Below are 27,514 nucleotides of genomic sequence, written 5' to 3'. Positions count from 1 at the left end.
GTTGTTAGGGAAGTCCATATTGAACTTGAAAATATACTCTGAATGTATACCCTGAATGTATACCCTGAATGAGGGGCTTGATCTGTTCTTTTCTCTCACACCTGTCAAATATTTACTGACAACATGCTAAACACAAAGGGTTCATTCTGTAATATGACCCATCCAAGGGAGTACTTAATAAATTCTTGCAGATGGTGAAGAGGAATCTTTTCTTATTTAAGATCATTTAAACTGACCAGGAAAGCCAAAGCCCATTGGTAACTTTCCCCAACAGAGATGAATTATCTGAATTTGCCAGAAGTCTGTAACAGCTACTCACTCTATCTCTAAAGTCCACATTGCACCAGTATTTACTGACAACTGCTAGTTCCCTAAGTAAATTCATTTTTCTCATTTATTCCCTGTCTCTCCCTAGGCTCACCTACTTGGGTTATCTTTAATGTCTTTCTAATGTCCATCAGGAGATTTTCATGGATGTTCCAATAAGTAAGTCTTGAAAGTCAGATTACTTTACAAAGAAGAAAGGGTTCCATTACAGAGTTTGCCCTACTTCTGTATCTCAAGTCAGGGCTAGCCCATGTATCAGAGAGTTACGTCACCATGAACTCACTCCTTCCCCATTTCCCCCCCAACCCGTGGCCTATATGACTGAATCCCTGGCCCCCACAAGCCTCGCTTCCTTAACAGCCTTCAAAAAGATTCAAGTTCTGTTGGTTTGAAGCTCTCCATTTACTGGCAGACTAACATACCAGCAAGGCCAGCACATCATAAGCCATTGACACCCATGGAAGCAGAGCAGGAGGGGCTGGGTGGCCAGGGAGGCCTCCAACACGCTGCATAAGGGTGGCTCTGTGGACCTCCAGAGCCCACAGTAAAATGTCTCCGAAAAATTGTTGAGGAGGAATGTGATGCTGAGCTCACCTGCATTCTCAGGGGGATCACTTCAACTTTTTGGCCCTCAGCCACTTGCCTGTAAAATGATAACACAAGACCCCCCTAGATGGTCCCCACTGCCCCTTTTCAACTCCCACCCTCAGTGACGCCTAAATCAGTTTTCCAAATGACCCCTTTTTTGAGTCACATTGCTACAAGTCTGTAAAGCAAACACTAAAAGACCTATTAGCTGTTGACGCACGTAGCTTGCGTTCTTGGTTTCGTTTCTGAATGTTTCCTCTTCTTGCTTTCATAGGAAAGTAGAGTCCTGACCCAGGTGGGGAGAAGGAGCCCTCTCAGGTGTCTTCCATGGTTCCCATTACTTTTCAAACGCTGTCCTTCATCCTGGCCAGATTCCACACTCTGCTCTCACCCAAACCTCCCCATGGAGCCACACCTTGTTTCTTCTGCATTCTTGAAGCTTCCTGCCTCTGTGGCTTTGCTCACACTCTCCTCCCTCCCAATATGTCTCTCCCTCCTCCTCCTTGTCCATCCACATCCCACTGATTCTTTGGAACCTTCCTCATTTCCCATCCTCTCTCCTGGACTGGCTACGTGGGTCCACCATGCTCCCTTCTCTCTGAACCCCCACAGCACCTACACTTGGTGCTACATATTAGAGCACCATCTATTCTGCCTTCTTTCCTTTCTTGAGGGAGAAAACATCATTCCAGAAATCCTTAAATCTCTGATAGTCCTGGCAGCATGCTTTGGACAGGGCAGGTGCTCCATAAATGTTGGATGATTTTTATAGTAGGTGCTCAATAAAAAATATATATATACCACCTCACAGACAGTTTTGCATATTTCAACTCAGCAGATGCTCACCACAACTTGTAAGAGAAATTAGTTCACCCCCAATTTTCAAAAGGGGAAACTGAAAACTCAGAAGTTAAGTGACTTACTCAAGGTAAAACAGACAGGTCTCTTGATGCCATAGTGTGTGCTTTGGTTAAGACCTTGAGCCTTGGAATCTGACACTCAGACTGGGCTTTGCTGCTTAGGAGACCTTGGACTCTTCCTTATTCTCTTGGAGACTCAATTTACCTATCTAAAGAATGGGGATAATAATAGTACCTCACCACTTCAGAGGGTGGTTGTGTTATATGGTGTCATATATGCATGTAGCACATGGTTAATGCTGACTACATATTAGTTACAATATTATTTATTATTTTGATTCATCAGACTGCTTCCCCATCGACAACTTGTTGACCACACGGTGGACAATCAGCAAATATTTGAATATGCGGGTTAAAGAGTCATTTGGTTTTTATCCTCAATTGTCTCCTGAATAATTTTCCCAACTGCAATCAGGTCATCTTCTTAGTGATCAACAACATTATTCTGCCCTCACCCAACCCCCATTCCTGCCCCCATCTGCTGACCCAGAAGAGCCAAATGAGGAAACCAGTGTTGCTTCTGGCCAGAACTTGTTGGAAATTGGAGGAATTCAACTGTTATTTACTGTGCCTGTAAATCAGCTGGAGAAATCCCAGACTGTTGGCAAGACGGAGGGTTTGTAAACTAGGAAGAGAAGAGCTGCTGAGGGTGTACCGGTTCCCAGGGGCTCGGCAGAGCCACAGCTCCACACGGCTCCACGAAGCTTACAAAACAAAGTTAATCCCTCCTTCCTCCAGGGAAATAAGTTCCAGAGACACGGGGGTATGGGCCAATGGAGAGTGAGTTTAGAGAGAATGTCCTTAATAAATTCCCCAATGGGAAGCAGTTTTACTTTCCCTCTGTCTCTCAGGGCACTAGACCAACCACTCACTGGGAAAACAAGTGTTGGTGCCAGAGCCTTCTGTGGGTTCCAAGACTGCTTTTCCAGACTCAGGTACTTGAATCCTTGTGCTTGCAGCTCAGGGGTCATTCTGTGTGTACTCTGGGAGTTTGGGACTGTCTTAATGGGATCAGGTGACAGTGATTCATAGGTCATTGGGCTAGGATGTACCGACCTTGCTGGCTCACTTTTCTCCTCCCTGGCAGCTGGTTATTCTCAGCCACAGATTACTTTCCCCTCTCGATTTATTACAGCTATTTTGAGAAAGTTGGTAGGCAGGGGAGCCCGTGAAGTAGGAAAGCCACCAAGGGACAGGTGAGTGCCTCCTACCTCCAGGGGACGTGTGTGGGACTATGCTCTTCCAGCTTGCCCCCCTCCACTGGTCTCCTCCTTGCCTTCTCAGTTAGCCAGCCCACTGGGGAGCAAGCAAATTAATGGCCAAAGAAATGCATAGATTGCTTGAGAAATAAAAATAACACACATGAAACCTCATTGGAATGACTTTAAATTATCCTAGAGCCAGAGACCTTCAGAGCTGGAAGCCGAGCCCCGCCATGTTTGCCCTGCTCACAGCAGAAATGCCCCACCCGCTCCGGGGGAAGGGTGAATTTTATGGGCAGGTGGCCATGATCTGAACCACAGGCTATTGGTTGCCCTGTGCCAAGATGCCCCGTCTATTGCTGATTGGATGGGAAAGGACAACTGTGCCAAGAGCGCGTTTACAGGCTGGCTTAGCCCAATGAGCTGATCTGGTGCTAGAACTTTGGTAAGGATGATAATGACCAACTGGAATAATTGCATTTTTTTTCTCTCTCTCTGGAGACCTGAGACCTACAGAGAGCCTTGGAGAGTGGGAACAGAAATGGAAAGACAAGCAGGAAAGCAACAGGGGCCGGGAAAGCTGACAGCAGAGCAAGGCTCGGTGGGCTCCCACTGCTCAGCGGTGAGGAGCAGAGAGGGTGTTGGGCCCTCACCAACCCCCTAGTTCCCACGCTGGGTGCCAGTCTCAGGCTTCTGGATATCTGCCTCCTGCATTTCCATTCCAACCCTCAGAAGGAGCCACTTTTGTGAGACAACCTGAGTGGGTCCTTCTTATTTCCAACCCAAACGAGTTAATAAAGAATTCACATGGCCTGCTTTACAGATGAGGGAATTGAGGCTAGGAGCCCCTGGGTTGCCCCCTAGTTTACAGAATCAGCACCTGAGTCTGCGAAGGAATCCAGTTTCCTTATTTGGGAAGTCTGCTTTCAGAGGGTGGGTTTCAGGCACAGGAGTGGAGGGGCGAGGGGTAGGGCATGGGGTGGGGGCATGGAGTGGGGAAAACAGTGACAGAGTCAAGGAAGGGGAGAGGAGGGTTGGTTTCCAGTTAGAGTGGGGGGCAGGAGAGGGGACGTGGGGTTCAGTCATTCAAGCTTTTTGTCTCGTTGTTATAACTAAAATCCAGTTTGTAAACGGTAAGAGCTGAGTTCTGAATTTGCCCATGGGTCAGGTTTCTCAGCGGCTGTTCCTCAGGAAGCTTCTGGGAGCGGAGACGGCATCTCTTCTGTTCTTGTCTGCCTTCCTAGGCTGTGCCCAAACGAAAAGTGGTTTAGGAAGGGGCTGGAATGAGTAGCAATTTCCCCCCAAACCAAACCTATTTACCTGTCGTGTGCTCTAAAGGCAACTCCAGGCTGGTTTTGGGCTAATGTCTAACACTCCATCGAGACCTTGTTGCCCATAGCCCAACATTTAGCAGAAACAGAGCTTATGGGGAGTTCTCTTTGTCCCATGAGAAATGCTGACAGGAAAGGCGTTACTTTGAGAGGCTGCGGACCTAGGAAGAGAATCCTCAGGGCCGGACTTTGTACCGGATGCAGTGACCCTTAAACAAGGTTTATAGCTCACACTTTTTCTCCTCACAGGTCCATGGACCCAGTACGGATTGCGGTTGTGGGGGCAGGCGTGGTGGGGCTCTCTACTGCCATGTGCGTTTCCAAACTGGTCCCCCGATGCTCCATTACTGTCATTTCGGACAAGTTCAGTCCTGATACCACAAGTGACGTGGCAGCCGGAATGCTTATACCTCATGTTTATCCAAGTAAGAGGGACTTTAGCTTCTCTGTCAGATATGGTTCCTCAGTCAGAATTCTGTTGACAGAGACAGTTGGATATGCATGTAACTTAATGTTCACTTTTTAGAAAAAAACATCTTTTTAAATGTTTATTTATTTTTGAGAGAGACAGAGCACTAACGGGGGAGGGGCAGAGAGAGCCAGAGACACAGGATCCAAAGCAGGCTCCAAGCTGTCAGCACAGAGCCCGACGTGGGGCTCGAACTCACAAACCGTGAGATCAGGACCTGAGCCAGACGCTTAACCAACTGAGCCACCCAGGCGTCCCCTTAGTGTTCACTTTTAACATCGTACTGGTTCATCTGTTAAGAAATGTTCAATTATGCTGTAAGGCAAACACAACCTCCAAATCCTAGCAGCCTAAAAAACAAAGGTTCGATTCTTGCTGGGACCGCATGTCAACTGAGCATCGGCAAGGGCTCTGCCCATCATACGTGATGGGGCAGCCACTGTCTTGGATGTCATCAGTACCTGTGCCTGAGGGGAAAGCAGCTCTGGGGAGGTCTCACCTCAGCTGGCTCTGGCCAGGATGCAACTTTCATTACTTCTGATGGCCGGTCATTGGCCAGCACGAGTCACATGCTCCCACCCCTCAGAAGGTGGCCAAGAAGTGCAATCCTATAAGGCTCCCAGAAGGCAGACAGTCAGAAGGATCTGGTGAACCGCTCTCATGACTACCACAACTGGTAACTCTAAGTCTTTCCACTGATACCAGTAATGACCACAAGGTCAGAAATTACTTGTAACGGGACTAAAATTATCCACACTTCTCAGCTGGTAGACAATCAGTCAGTATGTATTTGGGCCTAAAGATGCATTGATTTTTTTTTTTAATGTTTATTTAATTTTGGGACGGGGACGGGAAAGAGAGAGAGAGCACAAGCGGGAGGGGCAGAGAGGGGGACAGAGGATCTACAGCGGGCTCTGTGAGCTGGATGCGAGGCTCGAACTCACGAAGCACGAGATCATGACCTGAGGCAAAGTGGGATGCTCAACCTACTGAGCCACCCACTTGCCCCTGCATTGAGTTTTTAAAACATGGTCACACATCCTTTCCAGCTGTATTCTTCTCGTGAAATAGAATAAAATAGAATAGAGGAGGGAAACAGCATTAAATAAATACCCAAATCACTTTGCAGCCAATGAGGTTTATACTCACTGTCTCCACTTCCTCATTCCCATGCTTTTATTCCCCTTTAATTTGAGCTTTTGGGTTTTTTTTCATCGAAGTTACACATGCACAGGATTAAGCACAGGAACCTAGCGTGTTTGCAGAATGCTAGTTCACACTTCCTGGGCACCTTTCTTGTGACCAGAGTTCTTATGTCCATTGTCCAGGAACCCCTTTGCTTGCATCAGTCCTGGGTGAGTGGTCAGAAGGCTGCATGATAGTCATGGAATCGTCTTCAAAGAAGGAGGCTCATCTAAGAGTTCCTCCAGGCCATTGAGGCCCGAGCTCACCCTTCGGCTAGGTGGTTGGGGCCCCTGGATCAGAGAGTGTTACTCTCTGGTGCTTCCAGATAAGGACTTTAGTCTTCTCTTTGGGCTTGTTTCAGACCAGCCTCAGTGATAACAGTGGTATCTTCTGTGCTCATAAATATCAGTACCGTATGGGGACCATACCTATCCGATAGGGTTGCTGCGACGATTAAATATATTTATACATGTAAAGCATTTAGCACAGTGCCTGGGACATAGTAAGTGCTGTATCAGCAATTGCTATTTTTACCACTACTCCAGCTACAGCTTTCTTTTGCCAGCACTTGAACATGGATTAGATCACCAGGCTTGCTGGCTCTATCCACTGCTGAATTGGAACTGTCCATTCTTTTGGGATGACTCCTACAGCATGTGAGTCGCAGCCAATATTTTGTTTCTAAAGTCTGAAATGGCAACAAGGGGACGCGTTTCAATACAGCCCCATACACTGGCTTAGATTGTTGGGGTATAATCCAATGTGAGGTCTAATTTAGCTCATTTTGCAGCTCATTATTTCTTCCTTATTTCTAAACCAGTGGCCCAGTCTTCAATTTTGGAATACAGTGTTGAGTTCACATGGGCACTTGTTTAAAGATGACAGCACAGATCCACTATTAAAGAAATATTTATTGGCACTTTAACAAGTGAATTGTTACAAACCCCTGCTATTGAAATGCCCTCATTGACTTGGGGACTTGGTCTGGGGGAGCAGGATGTCTCCAGGGGCCTTTTCATCTCTACTGTGAACTCTAGGGACATCTCTCCAAGCAGAGCTTACCCAGTGTCCTCTCTGCCTCAGTTCCTTCACCTCCTCTCTGACTCCCCCCATAGCAGCCCCTTGGGATTTTCATTCCCCAGTCCCTCGCTTGACCCTGGATTCTCCCTCATGACCCTTCCATAGGGTTTGGATGGCCAAATTCTTCACCCCATTTGGATTTGTCTGCCTGTCCAGATTATGCTTGTTTTCTGTGCCTACACTGGACACTATTATTTTGGGGCTTGAACCATGACCCTTCTTTCAACCCTGACCCTTATTTCCTCTCCGATAAGTCTGCACCCTTCCAGAAGCTGGATGTGGGTCCAGCCTTTTGTGCTCTGGCAGGGATGCCTGGGTGACAGGAGCACTGATCCACAGGACTCTGCCAGAAAGGTGGTGCCTCGTGTGGTCCCTGCGTGTTCTAGTGACCCGGGGAATGCTACTCTATGCTGTTGCATGATTCCACGGAGTGGAAGGGGATGGACGTAATGGCAGCCTTGGATGGGACTGCAGGGAGTCCTTCCTGAGCAGCTCGGCTCCACAATGCAGACCTTGTCTCCTTGTATCAGAGGGTGAGCAATCTGGGCTTTCTCTTGATGTTCAGTTATTCTCTGTTCTGGTTGACCTGGGCCCCACAGATCTTCCCTTATCACCCACCATGTTTTCAGGACCCATAAGAGAAGTTCTGGGTTCTTTCTCCTATCATCTCAACTGTGTGGCCAGCTGGATACCTCGGCCATGAATTCACTTCTCCTCAGATTGGTTATGAACCTGTCAAGGTCTGGAATATATCTAATGCCAAAGACTACCTTCCAGATGGCTCCTATGTCAGATTTTGTCCTGATCGGCCATTTTACCCTCTGATGATTAATCTTTACCTGAACAGGAGTCAACAGCATGTGTCAGCATTCAAAACTCGGGTTGCTGATAGATTCTCCACTATAATGTGGTACCTTATCTAAATGTTCCTCTCTGCCTCTTTATTTTCTCCCGGGTTCTAGGAAGGAGATTGAAGCATAGTTATCATCACCACTTCCTTTCTGTTGTGCTTTGTTACCCTCCCCCCCTGCCCTGATTACAGACACACCCATTCCCACGCTGAAGCAGTGGTTTCAAGAGACCTTTGATCACCTGTTTGCAATCGCCAATTCTGCAGAAGCTGGAGATGCTGGTGTTCATCTGGTATCTGGGTAAGAGAGGATATCTGAAGTTATTTTAGAATTCAGAATGATCTTAACAGACTTTAAAATTCAACATAAGATTGGGGCGCCTGGGTGGCTCAGTTGGTTAAGCGGCCGACTTCGGCTCAGGTCGTGATCTCACGGTCCGTGAGTTCGAGCCCCGCGTCGGGCTCCGTGCTGACCGCTCAGAGCCTGGAGCCTGTTTCCGATTCTGTGTCTCCCTCTCTCTCTGACCCTCCCCAGTTCATGCTCTGTCTCTCTCTGTCTCAAAAATAAATAAACGTTTAAAAAAAATTCAACATAAAATATTGTTGGGTACTGCTGTGAGCAGAGTGCTGAATTCAATGCAGGAGGATTTTGGAAAACATTTTCAGCTTTACTCCAAAGAACTCAAGAAAGACAAGTTATTAGTATAGTAATTGTATATTACATATCAGTAAAGATAGCATTCGACTTTTAAACAACATCACAGTTTCTCATCACCAATACTAGTGTGAGTTTCCTCAACGATTTTGCAGTGATTTGCAAATACAGCTAAAAAAACATGCAGCAGGTAGACACTGAGCATGGGGATGATGTGGCTGATGGAAAGCCAACAGGTGTGATATTGAAGAAGGAGACATCCCCGAAAAGTAAATGTTGTAGGTCACTAAAGTGACCTTTGAGGTGCCATTTAGGAACTATATTTCTGAAATGGTTAAGGCACTACTATTTGATTCTTAATATGTGATTTCAGGGGACATGCATAATTAAATGAAAGAGTTAAAAAATCCTATTTGACATTTCTGGCACAAACCAGCACTTAGAATATGACAATATCTTTCTTTATCTTCTTTTCAAAAAGATTTATTTTTGAGAGAGAAAGAGCATAAACGGGGGAGTGGCAGAGAGAGAGGGAGAGAGAGAACCTCAAGCAGGCTCTGTGCTGTCAGTGCAGAGCCCAAGGCAGGGCTTGATCTCACGAACCATGAAATCATGACCTGAGCCGAAATCAAGAGTTGGACGCTTAACAAACTGAGCCACCCAGGTGCCCCTCTTTCTTTATCTTCTTTTTTTTTTTTTTTTAATTTTTTTTTCAACGTTCATTTATTTTTGGGACAGAGAGATACAGAGCATGAACGGGCGAGGGGCAGAGAGAGAGGGAGACACAGAATCGGAAACAGGCTCCAGGCTCTGAGCCATCAGCCCAGAGCCTGACGCGGGGCTCGAACTCACGGACCACGAGATCGTGACCTGGCTGAAGTCGGACGCTTAACCGACTGCGCCACCCAGGCGCCCCTCTTTATCTTCTTAAAAAAAGATTACTAACCCTTCTATCACTTTTAGTTTATGACATAACACGTATGTCATCTGTGTTACCCCATGTGCTAACACAGTAATGCCCTATACCTTTCTGAAGAGCAGAGGGTGTTTGCTTTTTACTAAGTTCTCACAACCACTGCACCCTTTGTACTGTATAAAAAAAAACCTGTCCTCTCTCCTCCTTTGTGATCAGGCTGTCTGCTTACATTTCTGGTAGGAAACACACCTGCAGCAGGCAGGTTTCTATCCTTTTCCTCTTCTTGCCCTCCCTCACCGTCATTAATGGTGTTAACATCACTAATTTCCCCCAGTCTATACCCAAAGTAGCAACTTTTACTTCTCCATCTTCTGAGGATGAATTGATACTATAACTGTCCCCAGATCCAGCCGATGAGTCACAGAGAAAAATTGTCCTTATTGATTTATGGCCACACTTCATTTTTGCTCAAAACCAATTAACTCACAAACGTTGTCTCTAAGTAATTTTTGAAGGCAGATGTGTCTAAAATTCAAATGTCCTTTCAAGACTAAGATTTTGCCACCATTAAGGATATGAAAAAGAATATACTTTAAGCTAGCCTAAAAGAGAGTTATTTATTGCACTCACATGAATGCTTTTTCTCCCATTTGCTTCCAAAAAGACAATTTGAATCAGTCAAATGAAGACAAGGGCCTGTACCTCTTTGGCATAAGTGTATAGCCTTATTCATCTGTTCATCTCTACATTTCTTCAAAACAATTTATTCAGCATTCACCTGTATCAGGTACTCTCTTAGATATTGGTGATATAGTAACGAGCAATTTAGCACATACTGTTTGGCATATGGTAAATGCTTAATAAATGTATGCTTAGTGAATTTTTAAGAAAAGAAGACACGGACCTGTTCTCATATAGCTTATGGTCTGTAAGGAATGTCCTAAATGTAACTAGCTGCAAAAGACACGAGTTACCAAGGGAAGCATACAGGGTACTATGGAAGAATATGTTTGAGAATAAACTTGCTCGGAGGAATTATGAGAAGCAACCTGGAGCAAAGTGACATTTCAGCAGAGACCATCCGGATGAGTGTAGGTTAACGTGGTGACATTATAGAAGTGAAGAGGACAGAGACAGGGCCGGGGACACAGGAGGCAAACCATTCCAGGTAGAGAGAGCAGCATAGGCATAGACGTGAGTCGAGGGCGACTGTGGTGTGTTGGAGATACTGGAGGTCATCCAGATTGATGGGAAGCCATTGAGGGATTTTACACCTTGAAGTAACTGATCATGTTTACATGTCAAAAATATGCCTATAGTGGGGAGAACAGATATGTGGAGAGAGAGAGATGGTGGTGCAATAGATTAGGTGTTGGCAGTGGGGATAGAGAGGAGACGGACTTGAGAGAAGCCTGAGAGGAAAGCTGATAGGGTTTGAGACTTGGTGGTTGATGGCATGTGGGCTTGTGGGGAGAGAGAAAGTCACTGTAGGTCTGGGTCTGGTTTGGGAGCTCAGGAGAGAGAGAGGAGGGCTGGAGGTGGAGCCCCCTGTTTGGTCTATAGGTGATGGTGAAGATATGGAAGGGGAAATCTAGCCCAGGGAGAGTGTACGGAATGAGACAGTGAGAAGGCCTGCATGGAGCCCCACAGCAAACATTTATACTTTCGCCGGGGACTGCTTTGAATGAATTACTTAGAGGTATATGAATTCTGGTATGTTAATGACCACATCATTAGCAACCACATACAGCATTCAGGTGATTTTCCTTGCTCTTTTAGAGAAGCCATGATTTATAACACTCCGATTGATGAAAACAACCCAATACTTACAAATCCAAACATATGCCCAGCAGCTATCGGCAGCACTATTCGGGCTTGTTAACAACCAATATCATTCCAGCCTCACCCATTCCAGCCATGCTGGTGGCCTAACAATAATGGGGTTCCTCCTGACAACCCAGTTTTTCTTACCAACAGTGTGAGGTGATGACCCACATCTTAACAGAAAATTCACACTTAACTCATAATTCGCAACTTAACTCGTAATTCACACTCCCGCCTCCTGTACACCCACCAGTGCTCACTGTAATTTAGATGTTTTGTTCAGAATTGAGGCCAACCTTTAAACTTTTGATGGATGCTTACAATTTATGTAAAATGTTATACGAAACACAAAAACCTTTCATCAAAAATGCATAGTCATGAGTAAATAAAGAAAATCTGAGCAACAGATTTTTAGGAAAAAAAAGAATTAAATTAAATTTTTAAAACACAACTTTTTAAATGTCTTATTCTCCCCAATCGTGAATATTTTATTTATTTTTTATATTTCTTTAATATTTATTTATTTTTGGCAGAGAGAGAGACAGCATGAGCAGGGGAGGGGCAGAGAGCGAGGGAGACACAGAATCCAAAGCAGGCTCCAGGCTCTGAGCTGTCAGTACAGAGCCCGATGCGGGGCTCAAACTCACAGACTTCGAGATCGTGACCTGAGCCAAAGTCAGACGCTCAACCGACTGAGCTACCCAGGTGCCCCACCAATCATGAATATTTTAAAGTGTTCACTTATTTATTTTTGAGAGAGAGAGGGAGTGCATGAGTGTGGGAAGGGCAGAGAGAGAATCCCAAGCAGGCTCTGTGCTGTCAGTGTAGAGCCCGACGCAGGGCTCAAACTTACAACCAGTGAGATCATGACCTGAGCTGAAAGCAAGAGTCGGACGCTGAGCCACCCAGACCCCCCTTGAATATTTTAAATTTAGCTGCTGAATTATCTGAACCCAAGGGAATGGAAGAAGAGATCTTTTTCTTTCTTTTTTTTTTTTTTTAACGTTTATTTATTTTTGAGACAGAGAGAGACAGAGCATGAATGGGGGAGGGTCAGAGAGAGAGGGAGACACAGTATCCGAAACAGGCTCCAGGCTCTGAGCAGTCAGCACAGAGCCTGACGCGGGGCTTGAACTCACGGACCGTGAGATCATGACCTGAGCCGAAGTCGGCCGCTTAACCGACTGAGCCACCCAGGCGCCCAGATCTTTTTCTTTTTATGGGTATGGGAAGTGTGTTTTAAAAATGCTCTAGAGAATGTCTTGCAGGGTTCACCGGAAATGTGTTATTTCACAAAATTTCAGGAAATTTATCCACTTATGTATTTGAGTTGGCAGATATTTCAGAGCATTCCTGCTGAAGAAGTGCCATTCTGGGCTGATGTGGTTCTGGGGTTTCGAAAGATGACCAAGGCTGAACTGAAGAAATTCCCCCAGCATGTGTTTGGTCACGCCTTCACGACTCTGAAATGTGAAAGCCCTGCCTACCTCCCATGGTTGGAGAAGAGGTCAGTTGAAATGGCTCTTTGCTGCTTCCTTTATCCTTCATAGCATAGCCATAAATAATTGCATAGCTACTCACAAAATATAGATGGAAAATTCCCTGTGGTTCCTCAGAGCTCTTTTGCATTGTGTCTTGTTGCTCACAACGGCTAGGGTTTTGTCAAACAATCTGAAGACAGTGCTGTGTCCAAAGGAGTAAGTCATACCACGCTGGTAGTAACACACCCATCTTCTTCTTCTAGTGCGTGATGCGTGATTCTTCGTCATGCATGATGTGGTTCCCTGCCCACCAGTAAAACCCACTTTATTGAAACAGTGTCTTAGTTTCCTCATTTGTAAGCTGGAGAAGTTTGGGGAGTATGCTTCCAGCTATAAAATTATATGATTTGCTCCAGTTCTTTGGATGGAGAATCTTAAGCTTATTATAAATTGTTTTTTGAATTTTTTTTCTCATTGGTGATTAAGAAAATGGCTTCGTTGTTTTCTTTGTTATAAATAAGATCTCTAAACCTGAGAGGTCTTAGCTTATCTAAATCAGGTAATTGCTTCCTCACCAAGTCCAGTCCAAAATACCTTGAACTTGTATTGTGGCTTGGTTTTCAGGACTTTCTGATTCCAGTTAGTTAGGAAATGCATCAAGAGCATCTTTATTTGAGATATATCAATAAATCTCTCTTTAGTCTGGAAATTGTAAGCATATTGAGGGTTGTAAAACATTGGCCCTTTCAATCCCCAAATGCGTGTATTTGGTAGATAAATAGGGGCAATGTGAACTATTGTGTCAACATTGGAAGAGTGACTTGAGGCAAGCAGTGGCCATGATGATTGGTCCCAGAGATTCAGACAATTCATTAATCCCACAATTCTGTGTTGAACACCTACGTCTGAACTTGGCACTGTGTTAGAAGCTGGTCAAAAAAGAAGGATAAAAATATGATCACTTTTCTTAAGGAATTCACAGTCTAATGGCGGTCATGGGGTGTATGTATGTGTATGTGTGTGTATGCATGTGTTTGTTTATATACGTTAATTAACAATCACAGTAACACACATGGTATGGGGTTGTACCGATTTTGAGGGTGGATTGGGAGCACAGAGGAGGGAGGCTGCATCTATTAGGCACATGTCAGGAGCACCATGATACATTTTTGTAGCCTTATGAGTGCTCTTCTCATTTTTATCTATTAGCAATTTATATGGGACATTCTCCTTTTGTAAGTTTCAGTTTTCATAAAACCCACACTCTTATGCTTTGTTCACTGGGCCCTAAAGCACAGTTGCATGCCAACCTCGAACCTAGACATCAGCCGATACTCGAGCATTTTGAGCTATCACGTGATGAAGTTGCCCATCAGTCAACATTCAAGTTTCAGCAGTGACACGGTCTTTCCCTCAGTGGCAATACCGTGTAGTTTTCACTTTTGTCCTTATCGTATAAAAACGACTGGAAATAGGAAATTGGAAGTGTTAATGCTAGTGATTTAAGATAAAGGTATCATGTACTTTATCTTAATTAAATTCAGATAAGGGGAATTATTAGGCTGCCATAAGGGGCAGTGCTTTACTCTCATTATGGTACATAATTCTGTTTGATTACAATAAAAAATGGAAGCACATGTACAAAATGTTGGGTATAAAAAGGTGTCATTACAGAGTTTTATAATTTGAGGCTAAAGTTTCATTTTTACTCCCAAGTCTATTGTTTGGCTCCCTCATCTTGGACTTTTTTCTCCATGTTCAGGAAGGTCTATAGAAAACCTGGATGAATCCCTGTGGTCTTTGGAAGATCAGACAGAATCAGGGAAGGGAGGATCCTGCAGAGTGTTCCCCATCACAGAGACTATCAAGAGCTTCCCCTTGGCTTCCCTGTGTGGAAATGGCTGGGGATCAGGCATGATGATGGACATAGAGACAAGGAAAGTGGATGAATGAGCTCTTATAATGCTTTATGCAGATGCCTAACATTTTCTTTATCATTTTCTCTCTCTCTGTCTCATATATATGTATATACATATATGTGTGTGTGTGTGTGTATTTTTTTCTCCCCCCCCACCCGAACGATTTAAGAGTAAATTGCAGACATGATGCCCCATGATTTCTAAATACTACCATGTGTATTTTCTAGGAACAAGGATGCTCTTTTATATAAATAGGTATGATAAAAATCTAGATATTTATACTGATACTGTAGTCTATGGATCTTATTCATATGTTGCCCAAAAAGGACCCAATTAGGTCCTTTATATAGATATATCTGGTCCATGATCCAATTCGTAGTCACACATTACATTGGTTGTCATGTCTCCAGTCTGTAGTCTGTCTTTGTCTCTTACGACCTTTACAGCTTTGAAGAGCACAGACCAATTGCTCTGGAGAATGTCTCTCAGTTGGGGTTTGTCTGACGTTTCCTCATGATCAAATTGAGGTTACACATTTCGGTGGAACCCCGTAGAAGGAACGTTGAATCCTTAGTGCATCGTAGTAGGAGACACGTGGTGTTGGTTTGTCCCCTTCCAGTGATGTTCACTTTGATCACCCAGCCTGCCAGTTATCTCCAATGTGAAGTTACAACTTTTTTCCTTTGTAATTACTAAATGCTTTGTCAAGATACACCTTGAGGCTGTGTAAATATTCTGCTCCTACTAGTTTTAGCATACATTCATGATTCTTGCCTCAATCATTACTATAATGTTTGCCAAGTGATAATTTCTTTAAAAATTTTTCTTAACATAATTTTTTTTTTGAGAGAGAGAGAGAAGCAGGGGAGGAGCAGAGGGATGGGTTCGCAGCTCATGGGCTGGAAGTGAAGGAGGAGGACTCTGGCCGGGTGCTCCCCATGGCCCCACATACTCATTTCTCATGCACAGCCGGAGAAGGGCCAGAGTGGGGTCCTCTAAGTGGCCCAGTGGAAGGAATGTACAGCTCAGGTTAGCCAGGATCATTTTTAAGTCCTAGAAATAGTCTTGAGCTTACAGTAATCATATGCATATGTTTGCATGTATGTGTGTGTGTGCATGTAGTTTCTCCTGTTTTTTCAAAGAAGCATTGGCTAGACAGAAAGTCTAGACAGAAAACTGAAACAGAAATTCTTCCTGGAAGAGAGCATACATTGCTTTCATGAGTAGTAGATAAGGTTCTTGGAAGATGGGGAGTTATGATGGGGCAGAGAGGGAGCCTGAGGGCCCAGGGCACCTGAGTAGGTGGTATTGCTGTGGGAGGGGGCAGACGCAGGGAAGCCAGCATCATCCCCAGTGTACGTGTTCCTTCTCTGAGGGGTCTTCGTAAGTCTTGCAATTTGCCTAGGGCTGCCCTGAGCAGTGGGAAGCTTCCCCCTGGGGCGGGGAGAGGGGCATCCCCAGGAAGACTGTGAGGGCCAATCCCCAGCATGGCCACCATCCCAGCCGCCCTCCCACTCTGGCTGAGAATAAATGTGTTAGCTCTGCAGGCCACCCTCAACCACTTTCACAGGAAAACAAATATTATCTGAACGATTTGTTCTGCCTGCTTCTAAAGTTATCACCTGGAAAACAGGCCCCTGTTTCCATAATAACATTATTTTCAGGCCTAATCTCTAACTGTGGGATGAAGACCTGGGAAAAATCCTGCTACCTTCTCGTTAGTCGGAAGCCTGGTGTCAGCATTTTACTCTACTTAAAATAACCCCGAGTCAGTGGTACTTTGTGCCAGTGGGAGCCACCTCCTGACAGCAATGCCATTGGCCTGATGACCAGTCAGCTGGGGTTCGTGTCTTGGAGCACGTTGCTTCCTGTCTGTTTTTAGGTGACAGTCAGGGAGAAGAGGCCCGAGGGGCTGCTCTTGTCCTGGGGAGGTCTATTTCAGTCCATTTCTTGGATATACACATCCACCATCACAGTGGGCTGGGACGTGAGTGCCTCAGACAGACTGTATACACGCCTTTGTCCCACCAACCCTCCCGTCCCAGCTTCTGTGCCCCTGAACCTTCCTCTTCCTCCTGGCCCCCAAAGCAGGGCCTGCGCAGATAGCACACAGGGTCTCCTCTCTGTGGAAATTAGCTGTCTTGTCTTCTCTTCTCTCAGGGCCTGGCATCTGGCCAGAGGGCCAACATGGGGGAAGAAGAGAGCCACATGTCCCTTGTTGTCCTGAGTGAGGCTTTGTGGGGCAGGGACTCCTCTATGCCTAAAGCAAGGCTTTCAGGCAAGGATTTCAAGCCAGGTGGGAGGCAGGGTGGCATTGTGGTGAGGGGGTGGGACCCCCAGGGTTCATTCTGTGGGCTGTCACCTGCTCTTCTCCATCAGGGTGAAGCCAGCTGGGGAGCCACACAATCCCTGCTTGTTCCTCACCCCCGGGGTCTGTTGTATTGCCTCCTACGCCCCTTCTACACAATGTGAGTGTTCAGCCTACAGTGTTCTGACTCAAAAACAGGCATTTCACTCAGTAAGCCACACAAAAATGTTTCCAACCTAAGCTCTATCCTTCTGAAATCATAAATTTCCAGGAAAGGGAAAAAAATGTTTTTAACCACAAATCAAATCTTCAGCTTTTTTTCAAAGAACAGAAGGGAGCATCTCACTCTCAAAAAAAGAAACAATGCCCAATAATATCCAGAACAAACAAAAGAATAAAAACCCCTCAGAGGTTTAATCAGCCATGCAGATCATGTTTTATATCCTCAGCCAGTGGAGTCATATTCTGCTGCTTTTTACTTGCCCCTTCCAGGAAATGAATCATAGAGGCAATAATTCAACTGAGACTGCTCTTTGCCAGACATTCTACCTAAATAAATCATTCCAGAAAGACCAGGCTCATCCTGTCTTTGACAACATCCAGAGAGCTGGGTGCCTCATTTCAGTGCCAGGGGCCCTGTAACTCGGGTGCATTTCTTTCTCAGGAGGCCACGCTTTATCCTTTGGTCTTGATAAGGCCCACACTGACCACAGTACTCATCACACTGAGCTTCTCTCTCTGTACTTCCTTCCCACTGGTCTAATAAGGCCTCGCTGTTACTTTCCTTGTCTCCCATCTCCCTAGCTTCGTTCTCCCACTTGGCCTGATTCACAGCAGTGCCTCTGAAAGAAACTCATGTGGCTCTCCCTGCAGTTGGACAGAAATATGGATTGTACATCAGGAACATGACAGATAACCCTGTCTTATAAATGCCCAACTTTCAAAGGTGCCTTGCTGTGCACAGCAGCCCCCTCGTCCCCAGGACTAACACACACCTTGCTGCTGGAGCATGGCCATCCTTCGCCAGGCCTCTAGTTGTTTCTGCCCCCCCCCCCTCCTGGCATCTGCCAGCTCTAACCAGAGGAGCCGGGGGCAAATGATGGTCCTGGACACAGGTCGAATGTGAGCACCCCATTTTCTGCCCAGGTATGCAAGGATAAAGTGGGAGGGTACCAGTCAGGAAGGTGCAAAATGCTGGTATTTATTTTTTCCGATGATGGCAATAAGGTTAGCCAGAAATAGATGGAGGCTGTGCGCTAGCCTTAGGAGCCTCCACTGGGCCTTCAGTACCTGCCCCAAGGTGGCTACATAGGTGAACTTGTTCCCCAAAACCTCACCTGCTGGTCTGACTGAGGGTACACAGCTGCTCCCCTCCAGGACCACCCTGCCCACAGAAACACTGAGCCTCATCCACACCCCCTTCCCCAAAGGGACCAGAGGCTGCTCTACCCCTGAACGGAACTTGGAGCCATTAATACAAGTTTGTGGAGTGGTCAAAGTGAGGATAGCTATTCCGAGAAGTGGGGAATAGAATGCACTTGGTTTTATTGGAATAGGCATTGCAAGGAAATGAGTGAGGAATGTGGTCATCAGGGGAGATCATGTTGTTAGGTCAAAATCAGACTATATATAAAAATACAAGAAATGCCATGTATTCTTCACTCAGATTCCCCAAATCTTATACTTAACATATTTGCTTTATCCTTTTTCCTCTAAATATATACTTTTTCCCTGAACCATTTGAGAGTAAGCTGCAGATGTGATGCCCCTTTATCCCAAATACTGAATATGTATTTCTTAAACTCTTGGTCAGTCTCTTATATCACTAAAGTCAACTCATCAGAATGAGGGCATTATCTTAACACAGGTATATTTCTTTTCTTTTCTTTTCTTTTCTTTTCTTTTCTTTCTTCTCTTCTCTTTTCTTCTCATTTCTTCTCTTTTCTTTTCTCTTTATTTGTTTCAGGAATAGAATTTAGTGATTCATCACTTATATATAACACCTATCACTCATCACAAGTACACTTCTTAATACCCATTACCCATTTAGCCCATCCCCCTACTGAGCAACTCTCAGTTTGTTCTCTATAGTTAAGAGTCTCTTATGGTTTGCCTCCCTCTCTGTTTTTATCTTATTTTATTTTTCCTTCAACATGGGTACATTTCTGAAATCTACAGACCTTATTTGGATTTTGCCAATTGTCCCAATAATATACATTGCAGCAAAAGAAAATCCAGGATCATATGTTGCAAACATTATGGATATAAATATTCATGAGAAGCAAGTGACTAGGTTCAGCCCACATTCAAAGAGAGGGGCATTAGGCTTCAGCCTTGAAGGGTTCAAAGAATTTGTGGATATATTTTGAAAACATCACCGTTGACCTTCTGAGTACAAATTGTTTACATTCCTATCACATGCAAAATATGCATATATATGTAAGCATATATATGTACATTTAAAATCTAACTCTTGTAAGCTATTTTAGGTATAGCTACATCAAGTATCACTATGAAGAAGAGTAGACTTTTTCTATGAATCTGTGTGCATAGTTCTATTTGCCAAATGAGATTTTCTTTTCTTTTTTAAAAAATATAATTTATCATCAAGTTAGCTAACATACAGTGTATACGGTGTGCTCTTGGTTTTGGGAGTAGATTCCCATGATTCATCGCTTACATACAACACCTGGTGCTCATCCCAACAAGTGCCCTCCTCAATGCCCATCACTCATTTTTCCCTCCCCTCACCGCCCACCCCATCAACCCTCAATTTGTTGTCTGCATTTAAGAGTCTCTTATGGGCTTGCCAAGAGGGCTTGCCTCCCTCTCTGTTTGAAACTTTTTCCCCTCTCTTTCCCCCAATGTCTTCTGTTAAGTTTCTCAAGTTCTACATATGAGTGAAAACATGATATCTGTCTTTCTCTGACTGACTTATTTCACTTAGCATAATACTCTCCAGTTCCATCCATGTTGCTGCAAATGGCAGGATTTTATTCTTTCTTATTGCCAAATAGTATTCCATTGTGTATATAAACCACATCTTCTTTATTCATTCATCAGTTGATGGACATTTGGGCTCTTTCAATGATTTGGCTATTGTTGAAAGTGCTGCTATAAACATTGGGGCCAAATGAGATTTTAAATTAGGTTTCCTTTTTATTTTATTTTTGAATAGATTGAACATAGTTAATTTTCTGATCATTGTCATTAAGGTGTCATGATTCAGTCTTGAAGCAAGGATTACTTTTATTATTATTGTTGTTATTATTATTATTTATTTTTATATTTGAGAGAGAACGTGTGAGCATGGGAGAGGGGCAGAGGGAGAGAGAGAGAGAGAGAGAGAGAGAGAGAGAATTCTAAGCAGGTTCTATGCTCAGTGAGGAGCCTGACATGGGGCTCCATCCCATGCCCCTGGGATCATGACCTGAGCTGAAGTCAAGAGTCAGATGCTCAATTGACTGAACCACCCAGGTGCCCCAAGGATTAATTTTTTTAATTGACTGCATCTATTAATTCATACATAATACATAACCAAATGCTTCTCAAAGCCAGCCCCCCACCATGTTCTTGGCCACCATCCTCTCCCAGCCTCCCTGCATCTCTCCACATCTTTAGCAATGTCTTCCTAGCTCTTCACTCTTTCTCTCCACTCCAAGGCATCCTCACATCAGTGATGCAAAAACTCAATGCTCTTTTCTTCATTCCAATGAACTTTGAACTATAGCAGCCATGGGGAGAATTGTCTTCTTTCCAGCTCTGACCCTGGGGTTCCACTGCATGGCAGTCCTGCTCAGGCTCAACCCTCACCAGTTCTCCTCAAAATCAGCGCCCCCAGGCTCTGGTCCTCAGGCTCGGGCTCTTGCGCGTTGGTGAGGATGTTCCAGCCAGTCTGAGGAACCAGCTGGGGAACAGACACTGAGTCATCCCCTCTTCCCTCCTCCCTCCTTGGTGGGGACCGATTTTCCAAAAGCAGTCTGGTTTGCAGAGAAGTATCCTGGCTTTCATGCAAAAATTGTGGACCCTCTCACCCCAAAGTCATCTTGGACCCTTAGAAGAGGGTTTTTACTTTGTATTTGTGTAATCCACAGACCTATTTGGATAACATTCCCAGAATAAAGGTACAAGCTATTAAAATGTTACCAAAGGAGTGTTAAAATGTCTACCTTTGGCAAGCGCTTAGAAATTTTAAATGACAAAAAGAGTGTTTTCCCCCAGTTTCTACTCATTAGGTTTTCCCCCCAAATTTAGGGTGTGTCAGTGGGTGAATTCCAGGTATGCATGGGTTCCAGGGCAGTATCTTGGCTCTGCTGCACCCCTCGTTCTGTCCCTGTTGGGCTGCACCCCACATCCTGCCCTGCCCTCCCACTCCCTGCAGCCCTGCTGCCCAATCCTGCTGTCAAACCAGCCCCACCCCTCGTTCTAGAGCCCATGTGTACCCCATTTCCCCCAGTGGATCTCCACACTGAACCCCCACTTCCCTATTTCGTGCTGCCCAGGATTTCTCTCTTATATGGCTTAGGCTGCGGCAGGCAATGGGAGGTGGGGTACAAGAATGCCTCTAGTCCCAAGAGAAGGGAGAGGGTGAGAGGACTCCCCTTTGCTCCTGGGATGTGGAGTGTGTGTGTGTGTGTGTGTGAAGAAGCACTTAGTGGAACCCCCATCCCTCTCAGGGCCACACCTACTCAAATTCCCTCTTGCTGACACACCCAGAGAGTTAAGGAAGGGCTCCAAAGACAACCATCCCCCAGGTTTGTTGGACAAGCTGACTTTTAGGCTTGGTGAAAATGGGCATTCTTGGGTTTTAGCGTGATGACAAGACATTGGTCTGGGGCTATTTAGTGAGCACAACTTCTTGAGTTCCCCATCCCCCATTTCCTCATGGGAGGTTGGGACAAGGCATTCTCCCAATCTAGAATGAGGTCTTGTTCAGTTTCAGGAAGCCCTACGGGGAACGTCATCAAGGTGATATCCCCGACCACGTCATTCAAAACCTCCAGAATAACTACTTCATATGGTTGTAGAAGTGCTTGGTTTAACGTCCAGCTTCCACGTAAGGTTTCCTCCTACACCCCAGTGCCCCCTGATACATTGCCCATGGGGTACACAATAATGACTGGGCATTGCCACATGGTTGTATTGCAGCAGTACAAGGATGCCAGGTTCTGGCACATTCCATAAGTTCCCTCCTGGGATGCAGACCTGTGAGGTACGCAGCACAGCAAGCCTTCCAGGGCCTTCCCACAGCCCGGCTGCTATGATCATTTCAGAAGTAGAAAGTGGACTTTCATCAGTAGCGACCAGCCCCTTGAAAAGGAAAAGAAAGATATCTGCATGTGTTTAATTCTTTTTTTTTAAGTTTTATTTATTGAGAGAGAGAGAGAGAGAGAGAGAGAGAGAATGAGCAGGGGAGGGGCAGAGAGAGGGAAAGAGAGAGATTCCCAAGCAGGCTCCACACTGCCAGCATGGAGCCCAATGTAGGGCTTGAATTCACAAATCATGAGATCATGATCTGAGCCAAAATCAAGAGTTGGATGCTCAACCGACCGAGCCACCCAGGCACCCCTGAATGTGTTGAATTCTTACAGAATTTTTATAAAAACCCTGTGGTCTCAGCATTCTTATCCCTAGGTGATAGTTGAAGAAACAAGTTCAGTTCAGTCATGCCCCAAGGCTGGTAAAATTCCTTTATTTCTGTGAATTAGGAGAATAATTCTGAGTTCTAACTAGAAGAGTTGGAACACAGAACATCATGTTCAACTTTCAACACGGGGAATCTCCAATCTGTTAAAAGCAAAGCCAAGATAGTGTTCAAATAATAACCAATGTAAAACATTTTTTCGAGGTCCAAATGTCATTCTTACAAGCTGTTAAACCATTGGATGCCAGTGATAGATGGGTGTGGAAAATAGGCATACCCCTATGTGAGCTACTGGCTCTTGCATTTTATAGGAGCATAGCAACTACAGCCTTCTCTCCCATTAGAAAAGATTACTGAGGAACCGCAGTGCATTATGGGCTGCAGCAGGCTTTTTCCAAATGCTATCTCATTTCATTTTCACAAGGACCCTATGAAGTCAGTATTGTTGTCTCTAAATTATGGATGGAAGATTAAAAGTCCACAGAAGTTAAAGAACTTGACCAAGGTCTTATGATTGGTAAAGGATAGAACCCTCCTAAACTCTTTTTAAGGGACTTTTCTTGGGGTGGCTCAGCTGCTTGAACACCAACTTCAGCTCAGGTCATGATCTCATAGTTCGTGGGTTCAAGCCCCGCATCGGGCTCTGTGCTGACAGCTCTTAGTCTGGAGCCTGCTTCAGACTGAGTGTCTCCCTTTCTCTCTGCCCCTCCCCTGCTTGTGCTCCCTGTCTCTCTCTCTCTCTCTCTCTCTCTCTCCCTCAAAAATAAACATTAAAAAAAAGACTTTTCTTCATATTCACTATTTTAAAGAATGTAAACACACGGCAATATGTTAGTGTCACCACAAAATTCATAGGTGAATATATTAAAACTAATGCCATTGAACTATACAACTAAAAATGGTCAACGGAGCGAGTTTTACGTTATGTGTATTTTACCACAATTAAAAAAAAAAGATTTACAGGGCCTAGATAAGCCATTTATTTTTATTATCAATATACTTGGTCCAAAATAACATTATTAACCATAACTGTTAATCCGTGAGCTGCAAATATTTTGCGTTCCTCTCATGCTATCATCCCTGTGGTAGACATAAAAAAGCGACTGCTGTCCCAAACAGCTAGTTAGGGAGACCAGAGTTACAAAGGAACATGCAAGAGTTAACAATATGACACAAAATGTCTAAGGCTACAGATTTAGGCACTAAATATGACACAAAAAATCAGGGATTTAAACGACTGATTAAATTAGCATTTATTTAGCACCTAGTATGACATAGGAACTTTATAAAACATAAAAAGGACAAGACATTTCTTTTGTTTTGAATTTCTGAAACAGGTTTTTATTTAGGTTGGAGTTTAGGAATCCCCAGTTTGGGATGCGAGGTAGTTGATGGCTGGAATTTGGCCTGTTTGGGCCCTGGATGTGCCCATGATCTTGTGCATCATTTCCTGTGAGGGGCAGCACAGGAAGCTGCTAAGGCTTCCCTGATGGTCTCTCTCTTTCTTCCAAGGTTAAAAGGCAGTGGGGTCCTGATACTCACCCGACGAATAGGAGACCTGTGGGAGCTTCATCCATCCTTCGACGTCGTGGTCAACTGCTCAGGCCTTGGAAGCAGACAGCTTGCACAAGACTCGGAGATGTTCCCCGTGCGGGGCCAAGTGCTCAACGTTCGGGCTCCCTGGGTGAAGCATTTTATCCGAGATGGGAGTGGGCTGACATATATTTATCCCGGCACATCCAATGTAATCCTGGGTGGAACTAGGCAACAAGGAGACTGGAATCTGTCCCCAGATGCAGAAATTAGCAGAGGTATTTTTTCCCGGTGTTGTGCTCTTGAGCCCTCCCTCCAGGGAGCCTGCGACATAAGGGAGAAGGTAGGCTTAAGGCCCTTCAGGCGTGCAGGTGTGCGGCTGCAGATAGAGTTCCTCGCCCAGGACGGCCGGAGGCTGCCCGTGGTCCACCACTACGGCCACGGGAGCGGGGGCATCTCCGTGCACTGGGGCACTGCTCTGGAGGCAGCCAGGCTGGTGAGTGAGTGTGTCCAAGCCCCCAGGACCCCCACTCCCAAGTCAAACCTGTAGGTGACATGACATGACGGCAAATGGCCCCAGACACTATGGATCGAAACACAATTTAAGCACCAGAATGGATTCCAATAACTTTTCCACTGCATGACAAGTTAATGAGGTCTATCTTTGTTTTCAAAATTAGAAATGATGCAATATGAATCAGTAGCCTGAGACTGGTACTCATCTGTAGAACTAGACTCAAGTCTAGTGCTAATGACATAGAGCATAAAGTTCTATTTTTGTTAAAAACACTTGTTACAGAATAAGATTTCTCTCAGACCTGGCATTCAAAGATCTGTGCTAATTTTCATGGATGCTGGAAGCTGTAGGGATGTTGAAGTTTTGGGGGCTAATAAATCCCCAGGAAGAGACAATGTACGGAAAACACCTAACTCACTGTTGCAAAGCCGCCCATGATGTTTGTAGGTTGCACTCAAGTGAGCATTATAATCCCTCTAAATAAAACACATAGTGATCGTGTGGCACAGGCTTATTCCATTTAATGGCAGACAAAGCATGATTCCTGCCAGTACCCGAGGCAGCCTCTTCCACCCCTCAGCTGGTCATGATGCTTAGAAGACAGGGATCAAGTTATCTATGGACATGGCATCAACCCAACGGCTGCCTGGGGTCAGTCACCTAAGGGTCGTACTCTCCATTACCACAAATGATGGAGCACTAGCTTGTTGTGTGGTTGACTTTGCCTAAGCGTTTTTGAAGATTGAATAGCAGGTGCAGCCAGAGAGCTAATTAGCTGATTAGGATGGAACAATCGTTCTGAATGAAATATATCCAAAGAGTTTTCTGCAGGTTGTTAAAAAAAAAAAAAAAAAAAAAAAACTACGGGGAGGAGGGGACATGTGTCATGATCAGATGAATTTGGGAATTGCTGATACACAATCTAGCCTGATTTCTTGACCCCGGCCTGCTCAGAGGCTTTAATCTGTTCACGTGTATTGTGGATGGTCAGGAGGGTTTTGGCTTTAGTGAATGGTAAAGGAGGAGCTCCTCACTGAGGTAAGGAAGCTTTGGAGAATTGTACGGAACTTTAATTTTAATTTTGGCAGGAGATGGCTTGTGCTTAATGATAATAATTCTCGTTGGGACATCCCAGGGGTGGGGGTGGGGGAGATATGGGGTTGGCAATGAGAAGGTGGGGAAGAGAAAGTCCTCAGCAGAGCTCCATTTGATTATTTTGTTCATTGAGCTTTTGCATATGATTTTCTCTAGGAGAACATTCTGCTGGTAAAAAGAGGGAGAGACAGAGAGACAAGGAGAGAGAGACAAGGGGATGAGAAAGAGAGAGAGATCTTAACTTCCTTTGCGGTATTAAACATTCTCCTTTCAATCAGTGTGCTTCTTCCCCATAGATTTCCACCAGGGGGCGATATTGTATCAGATTCAGGTAAATTGGTAAATTTGAAAATTTAAAAATGACTAGAAATTAAAAAAAAAAAAAGAAAAAATAGAGACCAGCCTGTGTGGAATGAGTGTGTGATTCTTTTAAGGTTTTGGAGTTTACATGCCCCAGATGTAACTGTTTCTGTTTCAAGTGTTTGAGAGACGTACAAGCTTAGACACAGTTAAGAGCACGCACCCGTGTGTGTGCTCATCACAGCCTGTGAGAAATAGTAAGTTACGTTAACATGGCATTTGAAAAAGACGCAACAAGCTGCTTAATGGTTAAAATGAAAAGGAAGGCTGCTGCTCGAAATAGGTAGGGCTCAGCTGTGTTTGCCGCGGTTTTAAGCGCACACGTTTGCTCCTCACGCCCTCGGTTTAGATCCTGCAGCGTTTTCATTTCGCACACACAGGCTCACGCTCCGTGCTGCTATGTGCTACCCTGTTTCAGTCCACATTTGATTTTTCTAGTCCCACATTGCAAGACTGAGAGATTGGAGGCTTCTTGAGAAAGTGGTCATGGCTCCATGCCCTGATTTCATTGTCACTAATAGCTAAATATGCGCTCCCAGCGTCACTCAAAGGTTTATTCATTGTGGTCAGCAGCTGCCAACGTGGGCTGCACATTCGAATCACCGGGGAAGCTTTGAAAAAAATACTGATTTCTGGCCTGCTATATTAAATTAGAATCTTTGGAGGGTGGTGTGGGACCCCGACATCAGTATTTGCTCATACCTGCCCACGGGGTTCTAACCTACAACGGCAGCTGAGGGCTACTGAGCCCTGTTCCCTCCTTTCTTCCTAGGACTCCAGTGCTACCATAACCACTACCCTTCCCTTCCTTCTTTGTCACCTTGGGGCACTGAGTTCAGAGGGATGTGTTCATATTAAGTGGTGTGCCCTTAGCACTTCTGGGCAAGGTGGCCTGTGGAATTAGCTATCTCTCTCAAAGTGGCTCTCTAGAAACGCTGGGAGTTACCTTGCTGGTTGTAGGCCAGCTGCCCAGAGTCAGCTGTCTTTGTCTGAAAGATGAGACACTGAATATACAAACGGATGATGGCCAGACTACATATAAAAATAGAGCTCTGACCTACAACCTGCAGCAACCCGTGCAGGAAGCCAAGCCCCTTAATCTACAATAAGCAGCCCAGGGAGCCTGCCTGCGATAGGTCAGCCTCCCAGGGGGCCAGATTACTATCTGCATCGTTAGATCCAGAAAACTAAACAACCATTTCTGAAACAATTGGCCCCAAATGGCCAGGGCTTGATTATTAATTGACAGCTTCCCTAATTTTCGTCCCACTTCCAACTTAGGACCAACTAGAGAAAGCCAATACTCACCC

General features: G+C 45.0%; 1 protein-coding gene across 11 annotated transcripts; it reads left to right on the top strand.

Moving 5' to 3' along the window:
• Positions 1–584: 584 nt before the first annotated feature.
• On the top strand, positions 585–25,250 carry DDO (D-aspartate oxidase). 11 transcript variants are annotated; one of them, XM_047859822.1, is made up of 6 exons: positions 2,687–2,770; positions 3,234–3,482; positions 4,618–4,793; positions 8,145–8,253; positions 12,678–12,854; positions 24,212–25,250. In XM_047859822.1, the coding sequence occupies exons 3-6, from the start codon at positions 4,622–4,624 to the stop codon at positions 24,780–24,782; spliced, it is 1,029 nt and encodes a 342-aa protein (XP_047715778.1). In that variant the 5' UTR covers positions 2,687–2,770; positions 3,234–3,482; positions 4,618–4,621; the 3' UTR covers positions 24,783–25,250. The 11 variants fall into 11 exon arrangements, with proteins under 11 accessions (XP_047715784.1, XP_047715778.1, XP_047715777.1 ...); XM_047859824.1 differs by lacking the exons at positions 2,687–2,770; positions 3,234–3,482 and adding exons at positions 2,801–3,031; positions 3,539–3,659; XM_047859821.1 differs by lacking the exon at positions 3,234–3,482.
• The last annotated feature ends 2,264 nt before the right edge of the window (positions 25,251–27,514 follow it).

The sequence above is a fragment of the Prionailurus viverrinus genome, chromosome B2 (assembly GCF_022837055.1).
Source record: "Prionailurus viverrinus isolate Anna chromosome B2, UM_Priviv_1.0, whole genome shotgun sequence".
NCBI classification, from domain to species: domain Eukaryota; kingdom Metazoa; phylum Chordata; class Mammalia; order Carnivora; family Felidae; genus Prionailurus; species Prionailurus viverrinus.
This window is presented reverse-complemented; position numbering and strand designations above follow the sequence as displayed.

Excerpts from the sequence above, each read along its gene's own strand:
- DDO (XM_047859821.1), top strand. The coding sequence starts at position 4,622 with ATGGACCCAGTACGGATTGCGGTTGTGGGGGCAGGCGTGGTGGGGCTC. Across the intron at positions 4,794-8,144 it reads TATACCTCATGTTTATCCAA|ACACACCCATTCCCACGCTG; the intron begins GTAAGAGGGACT and ends CCCTGATTACAG. Across the intron at positions 12,855-24,211 it reads CTCCCATGGTTGGAGAAGAG|GTTAAAAGGCAGTGGGGTCC; the intron begins GTCAGTTGAAAT and ends CTTTCTTCCAAG.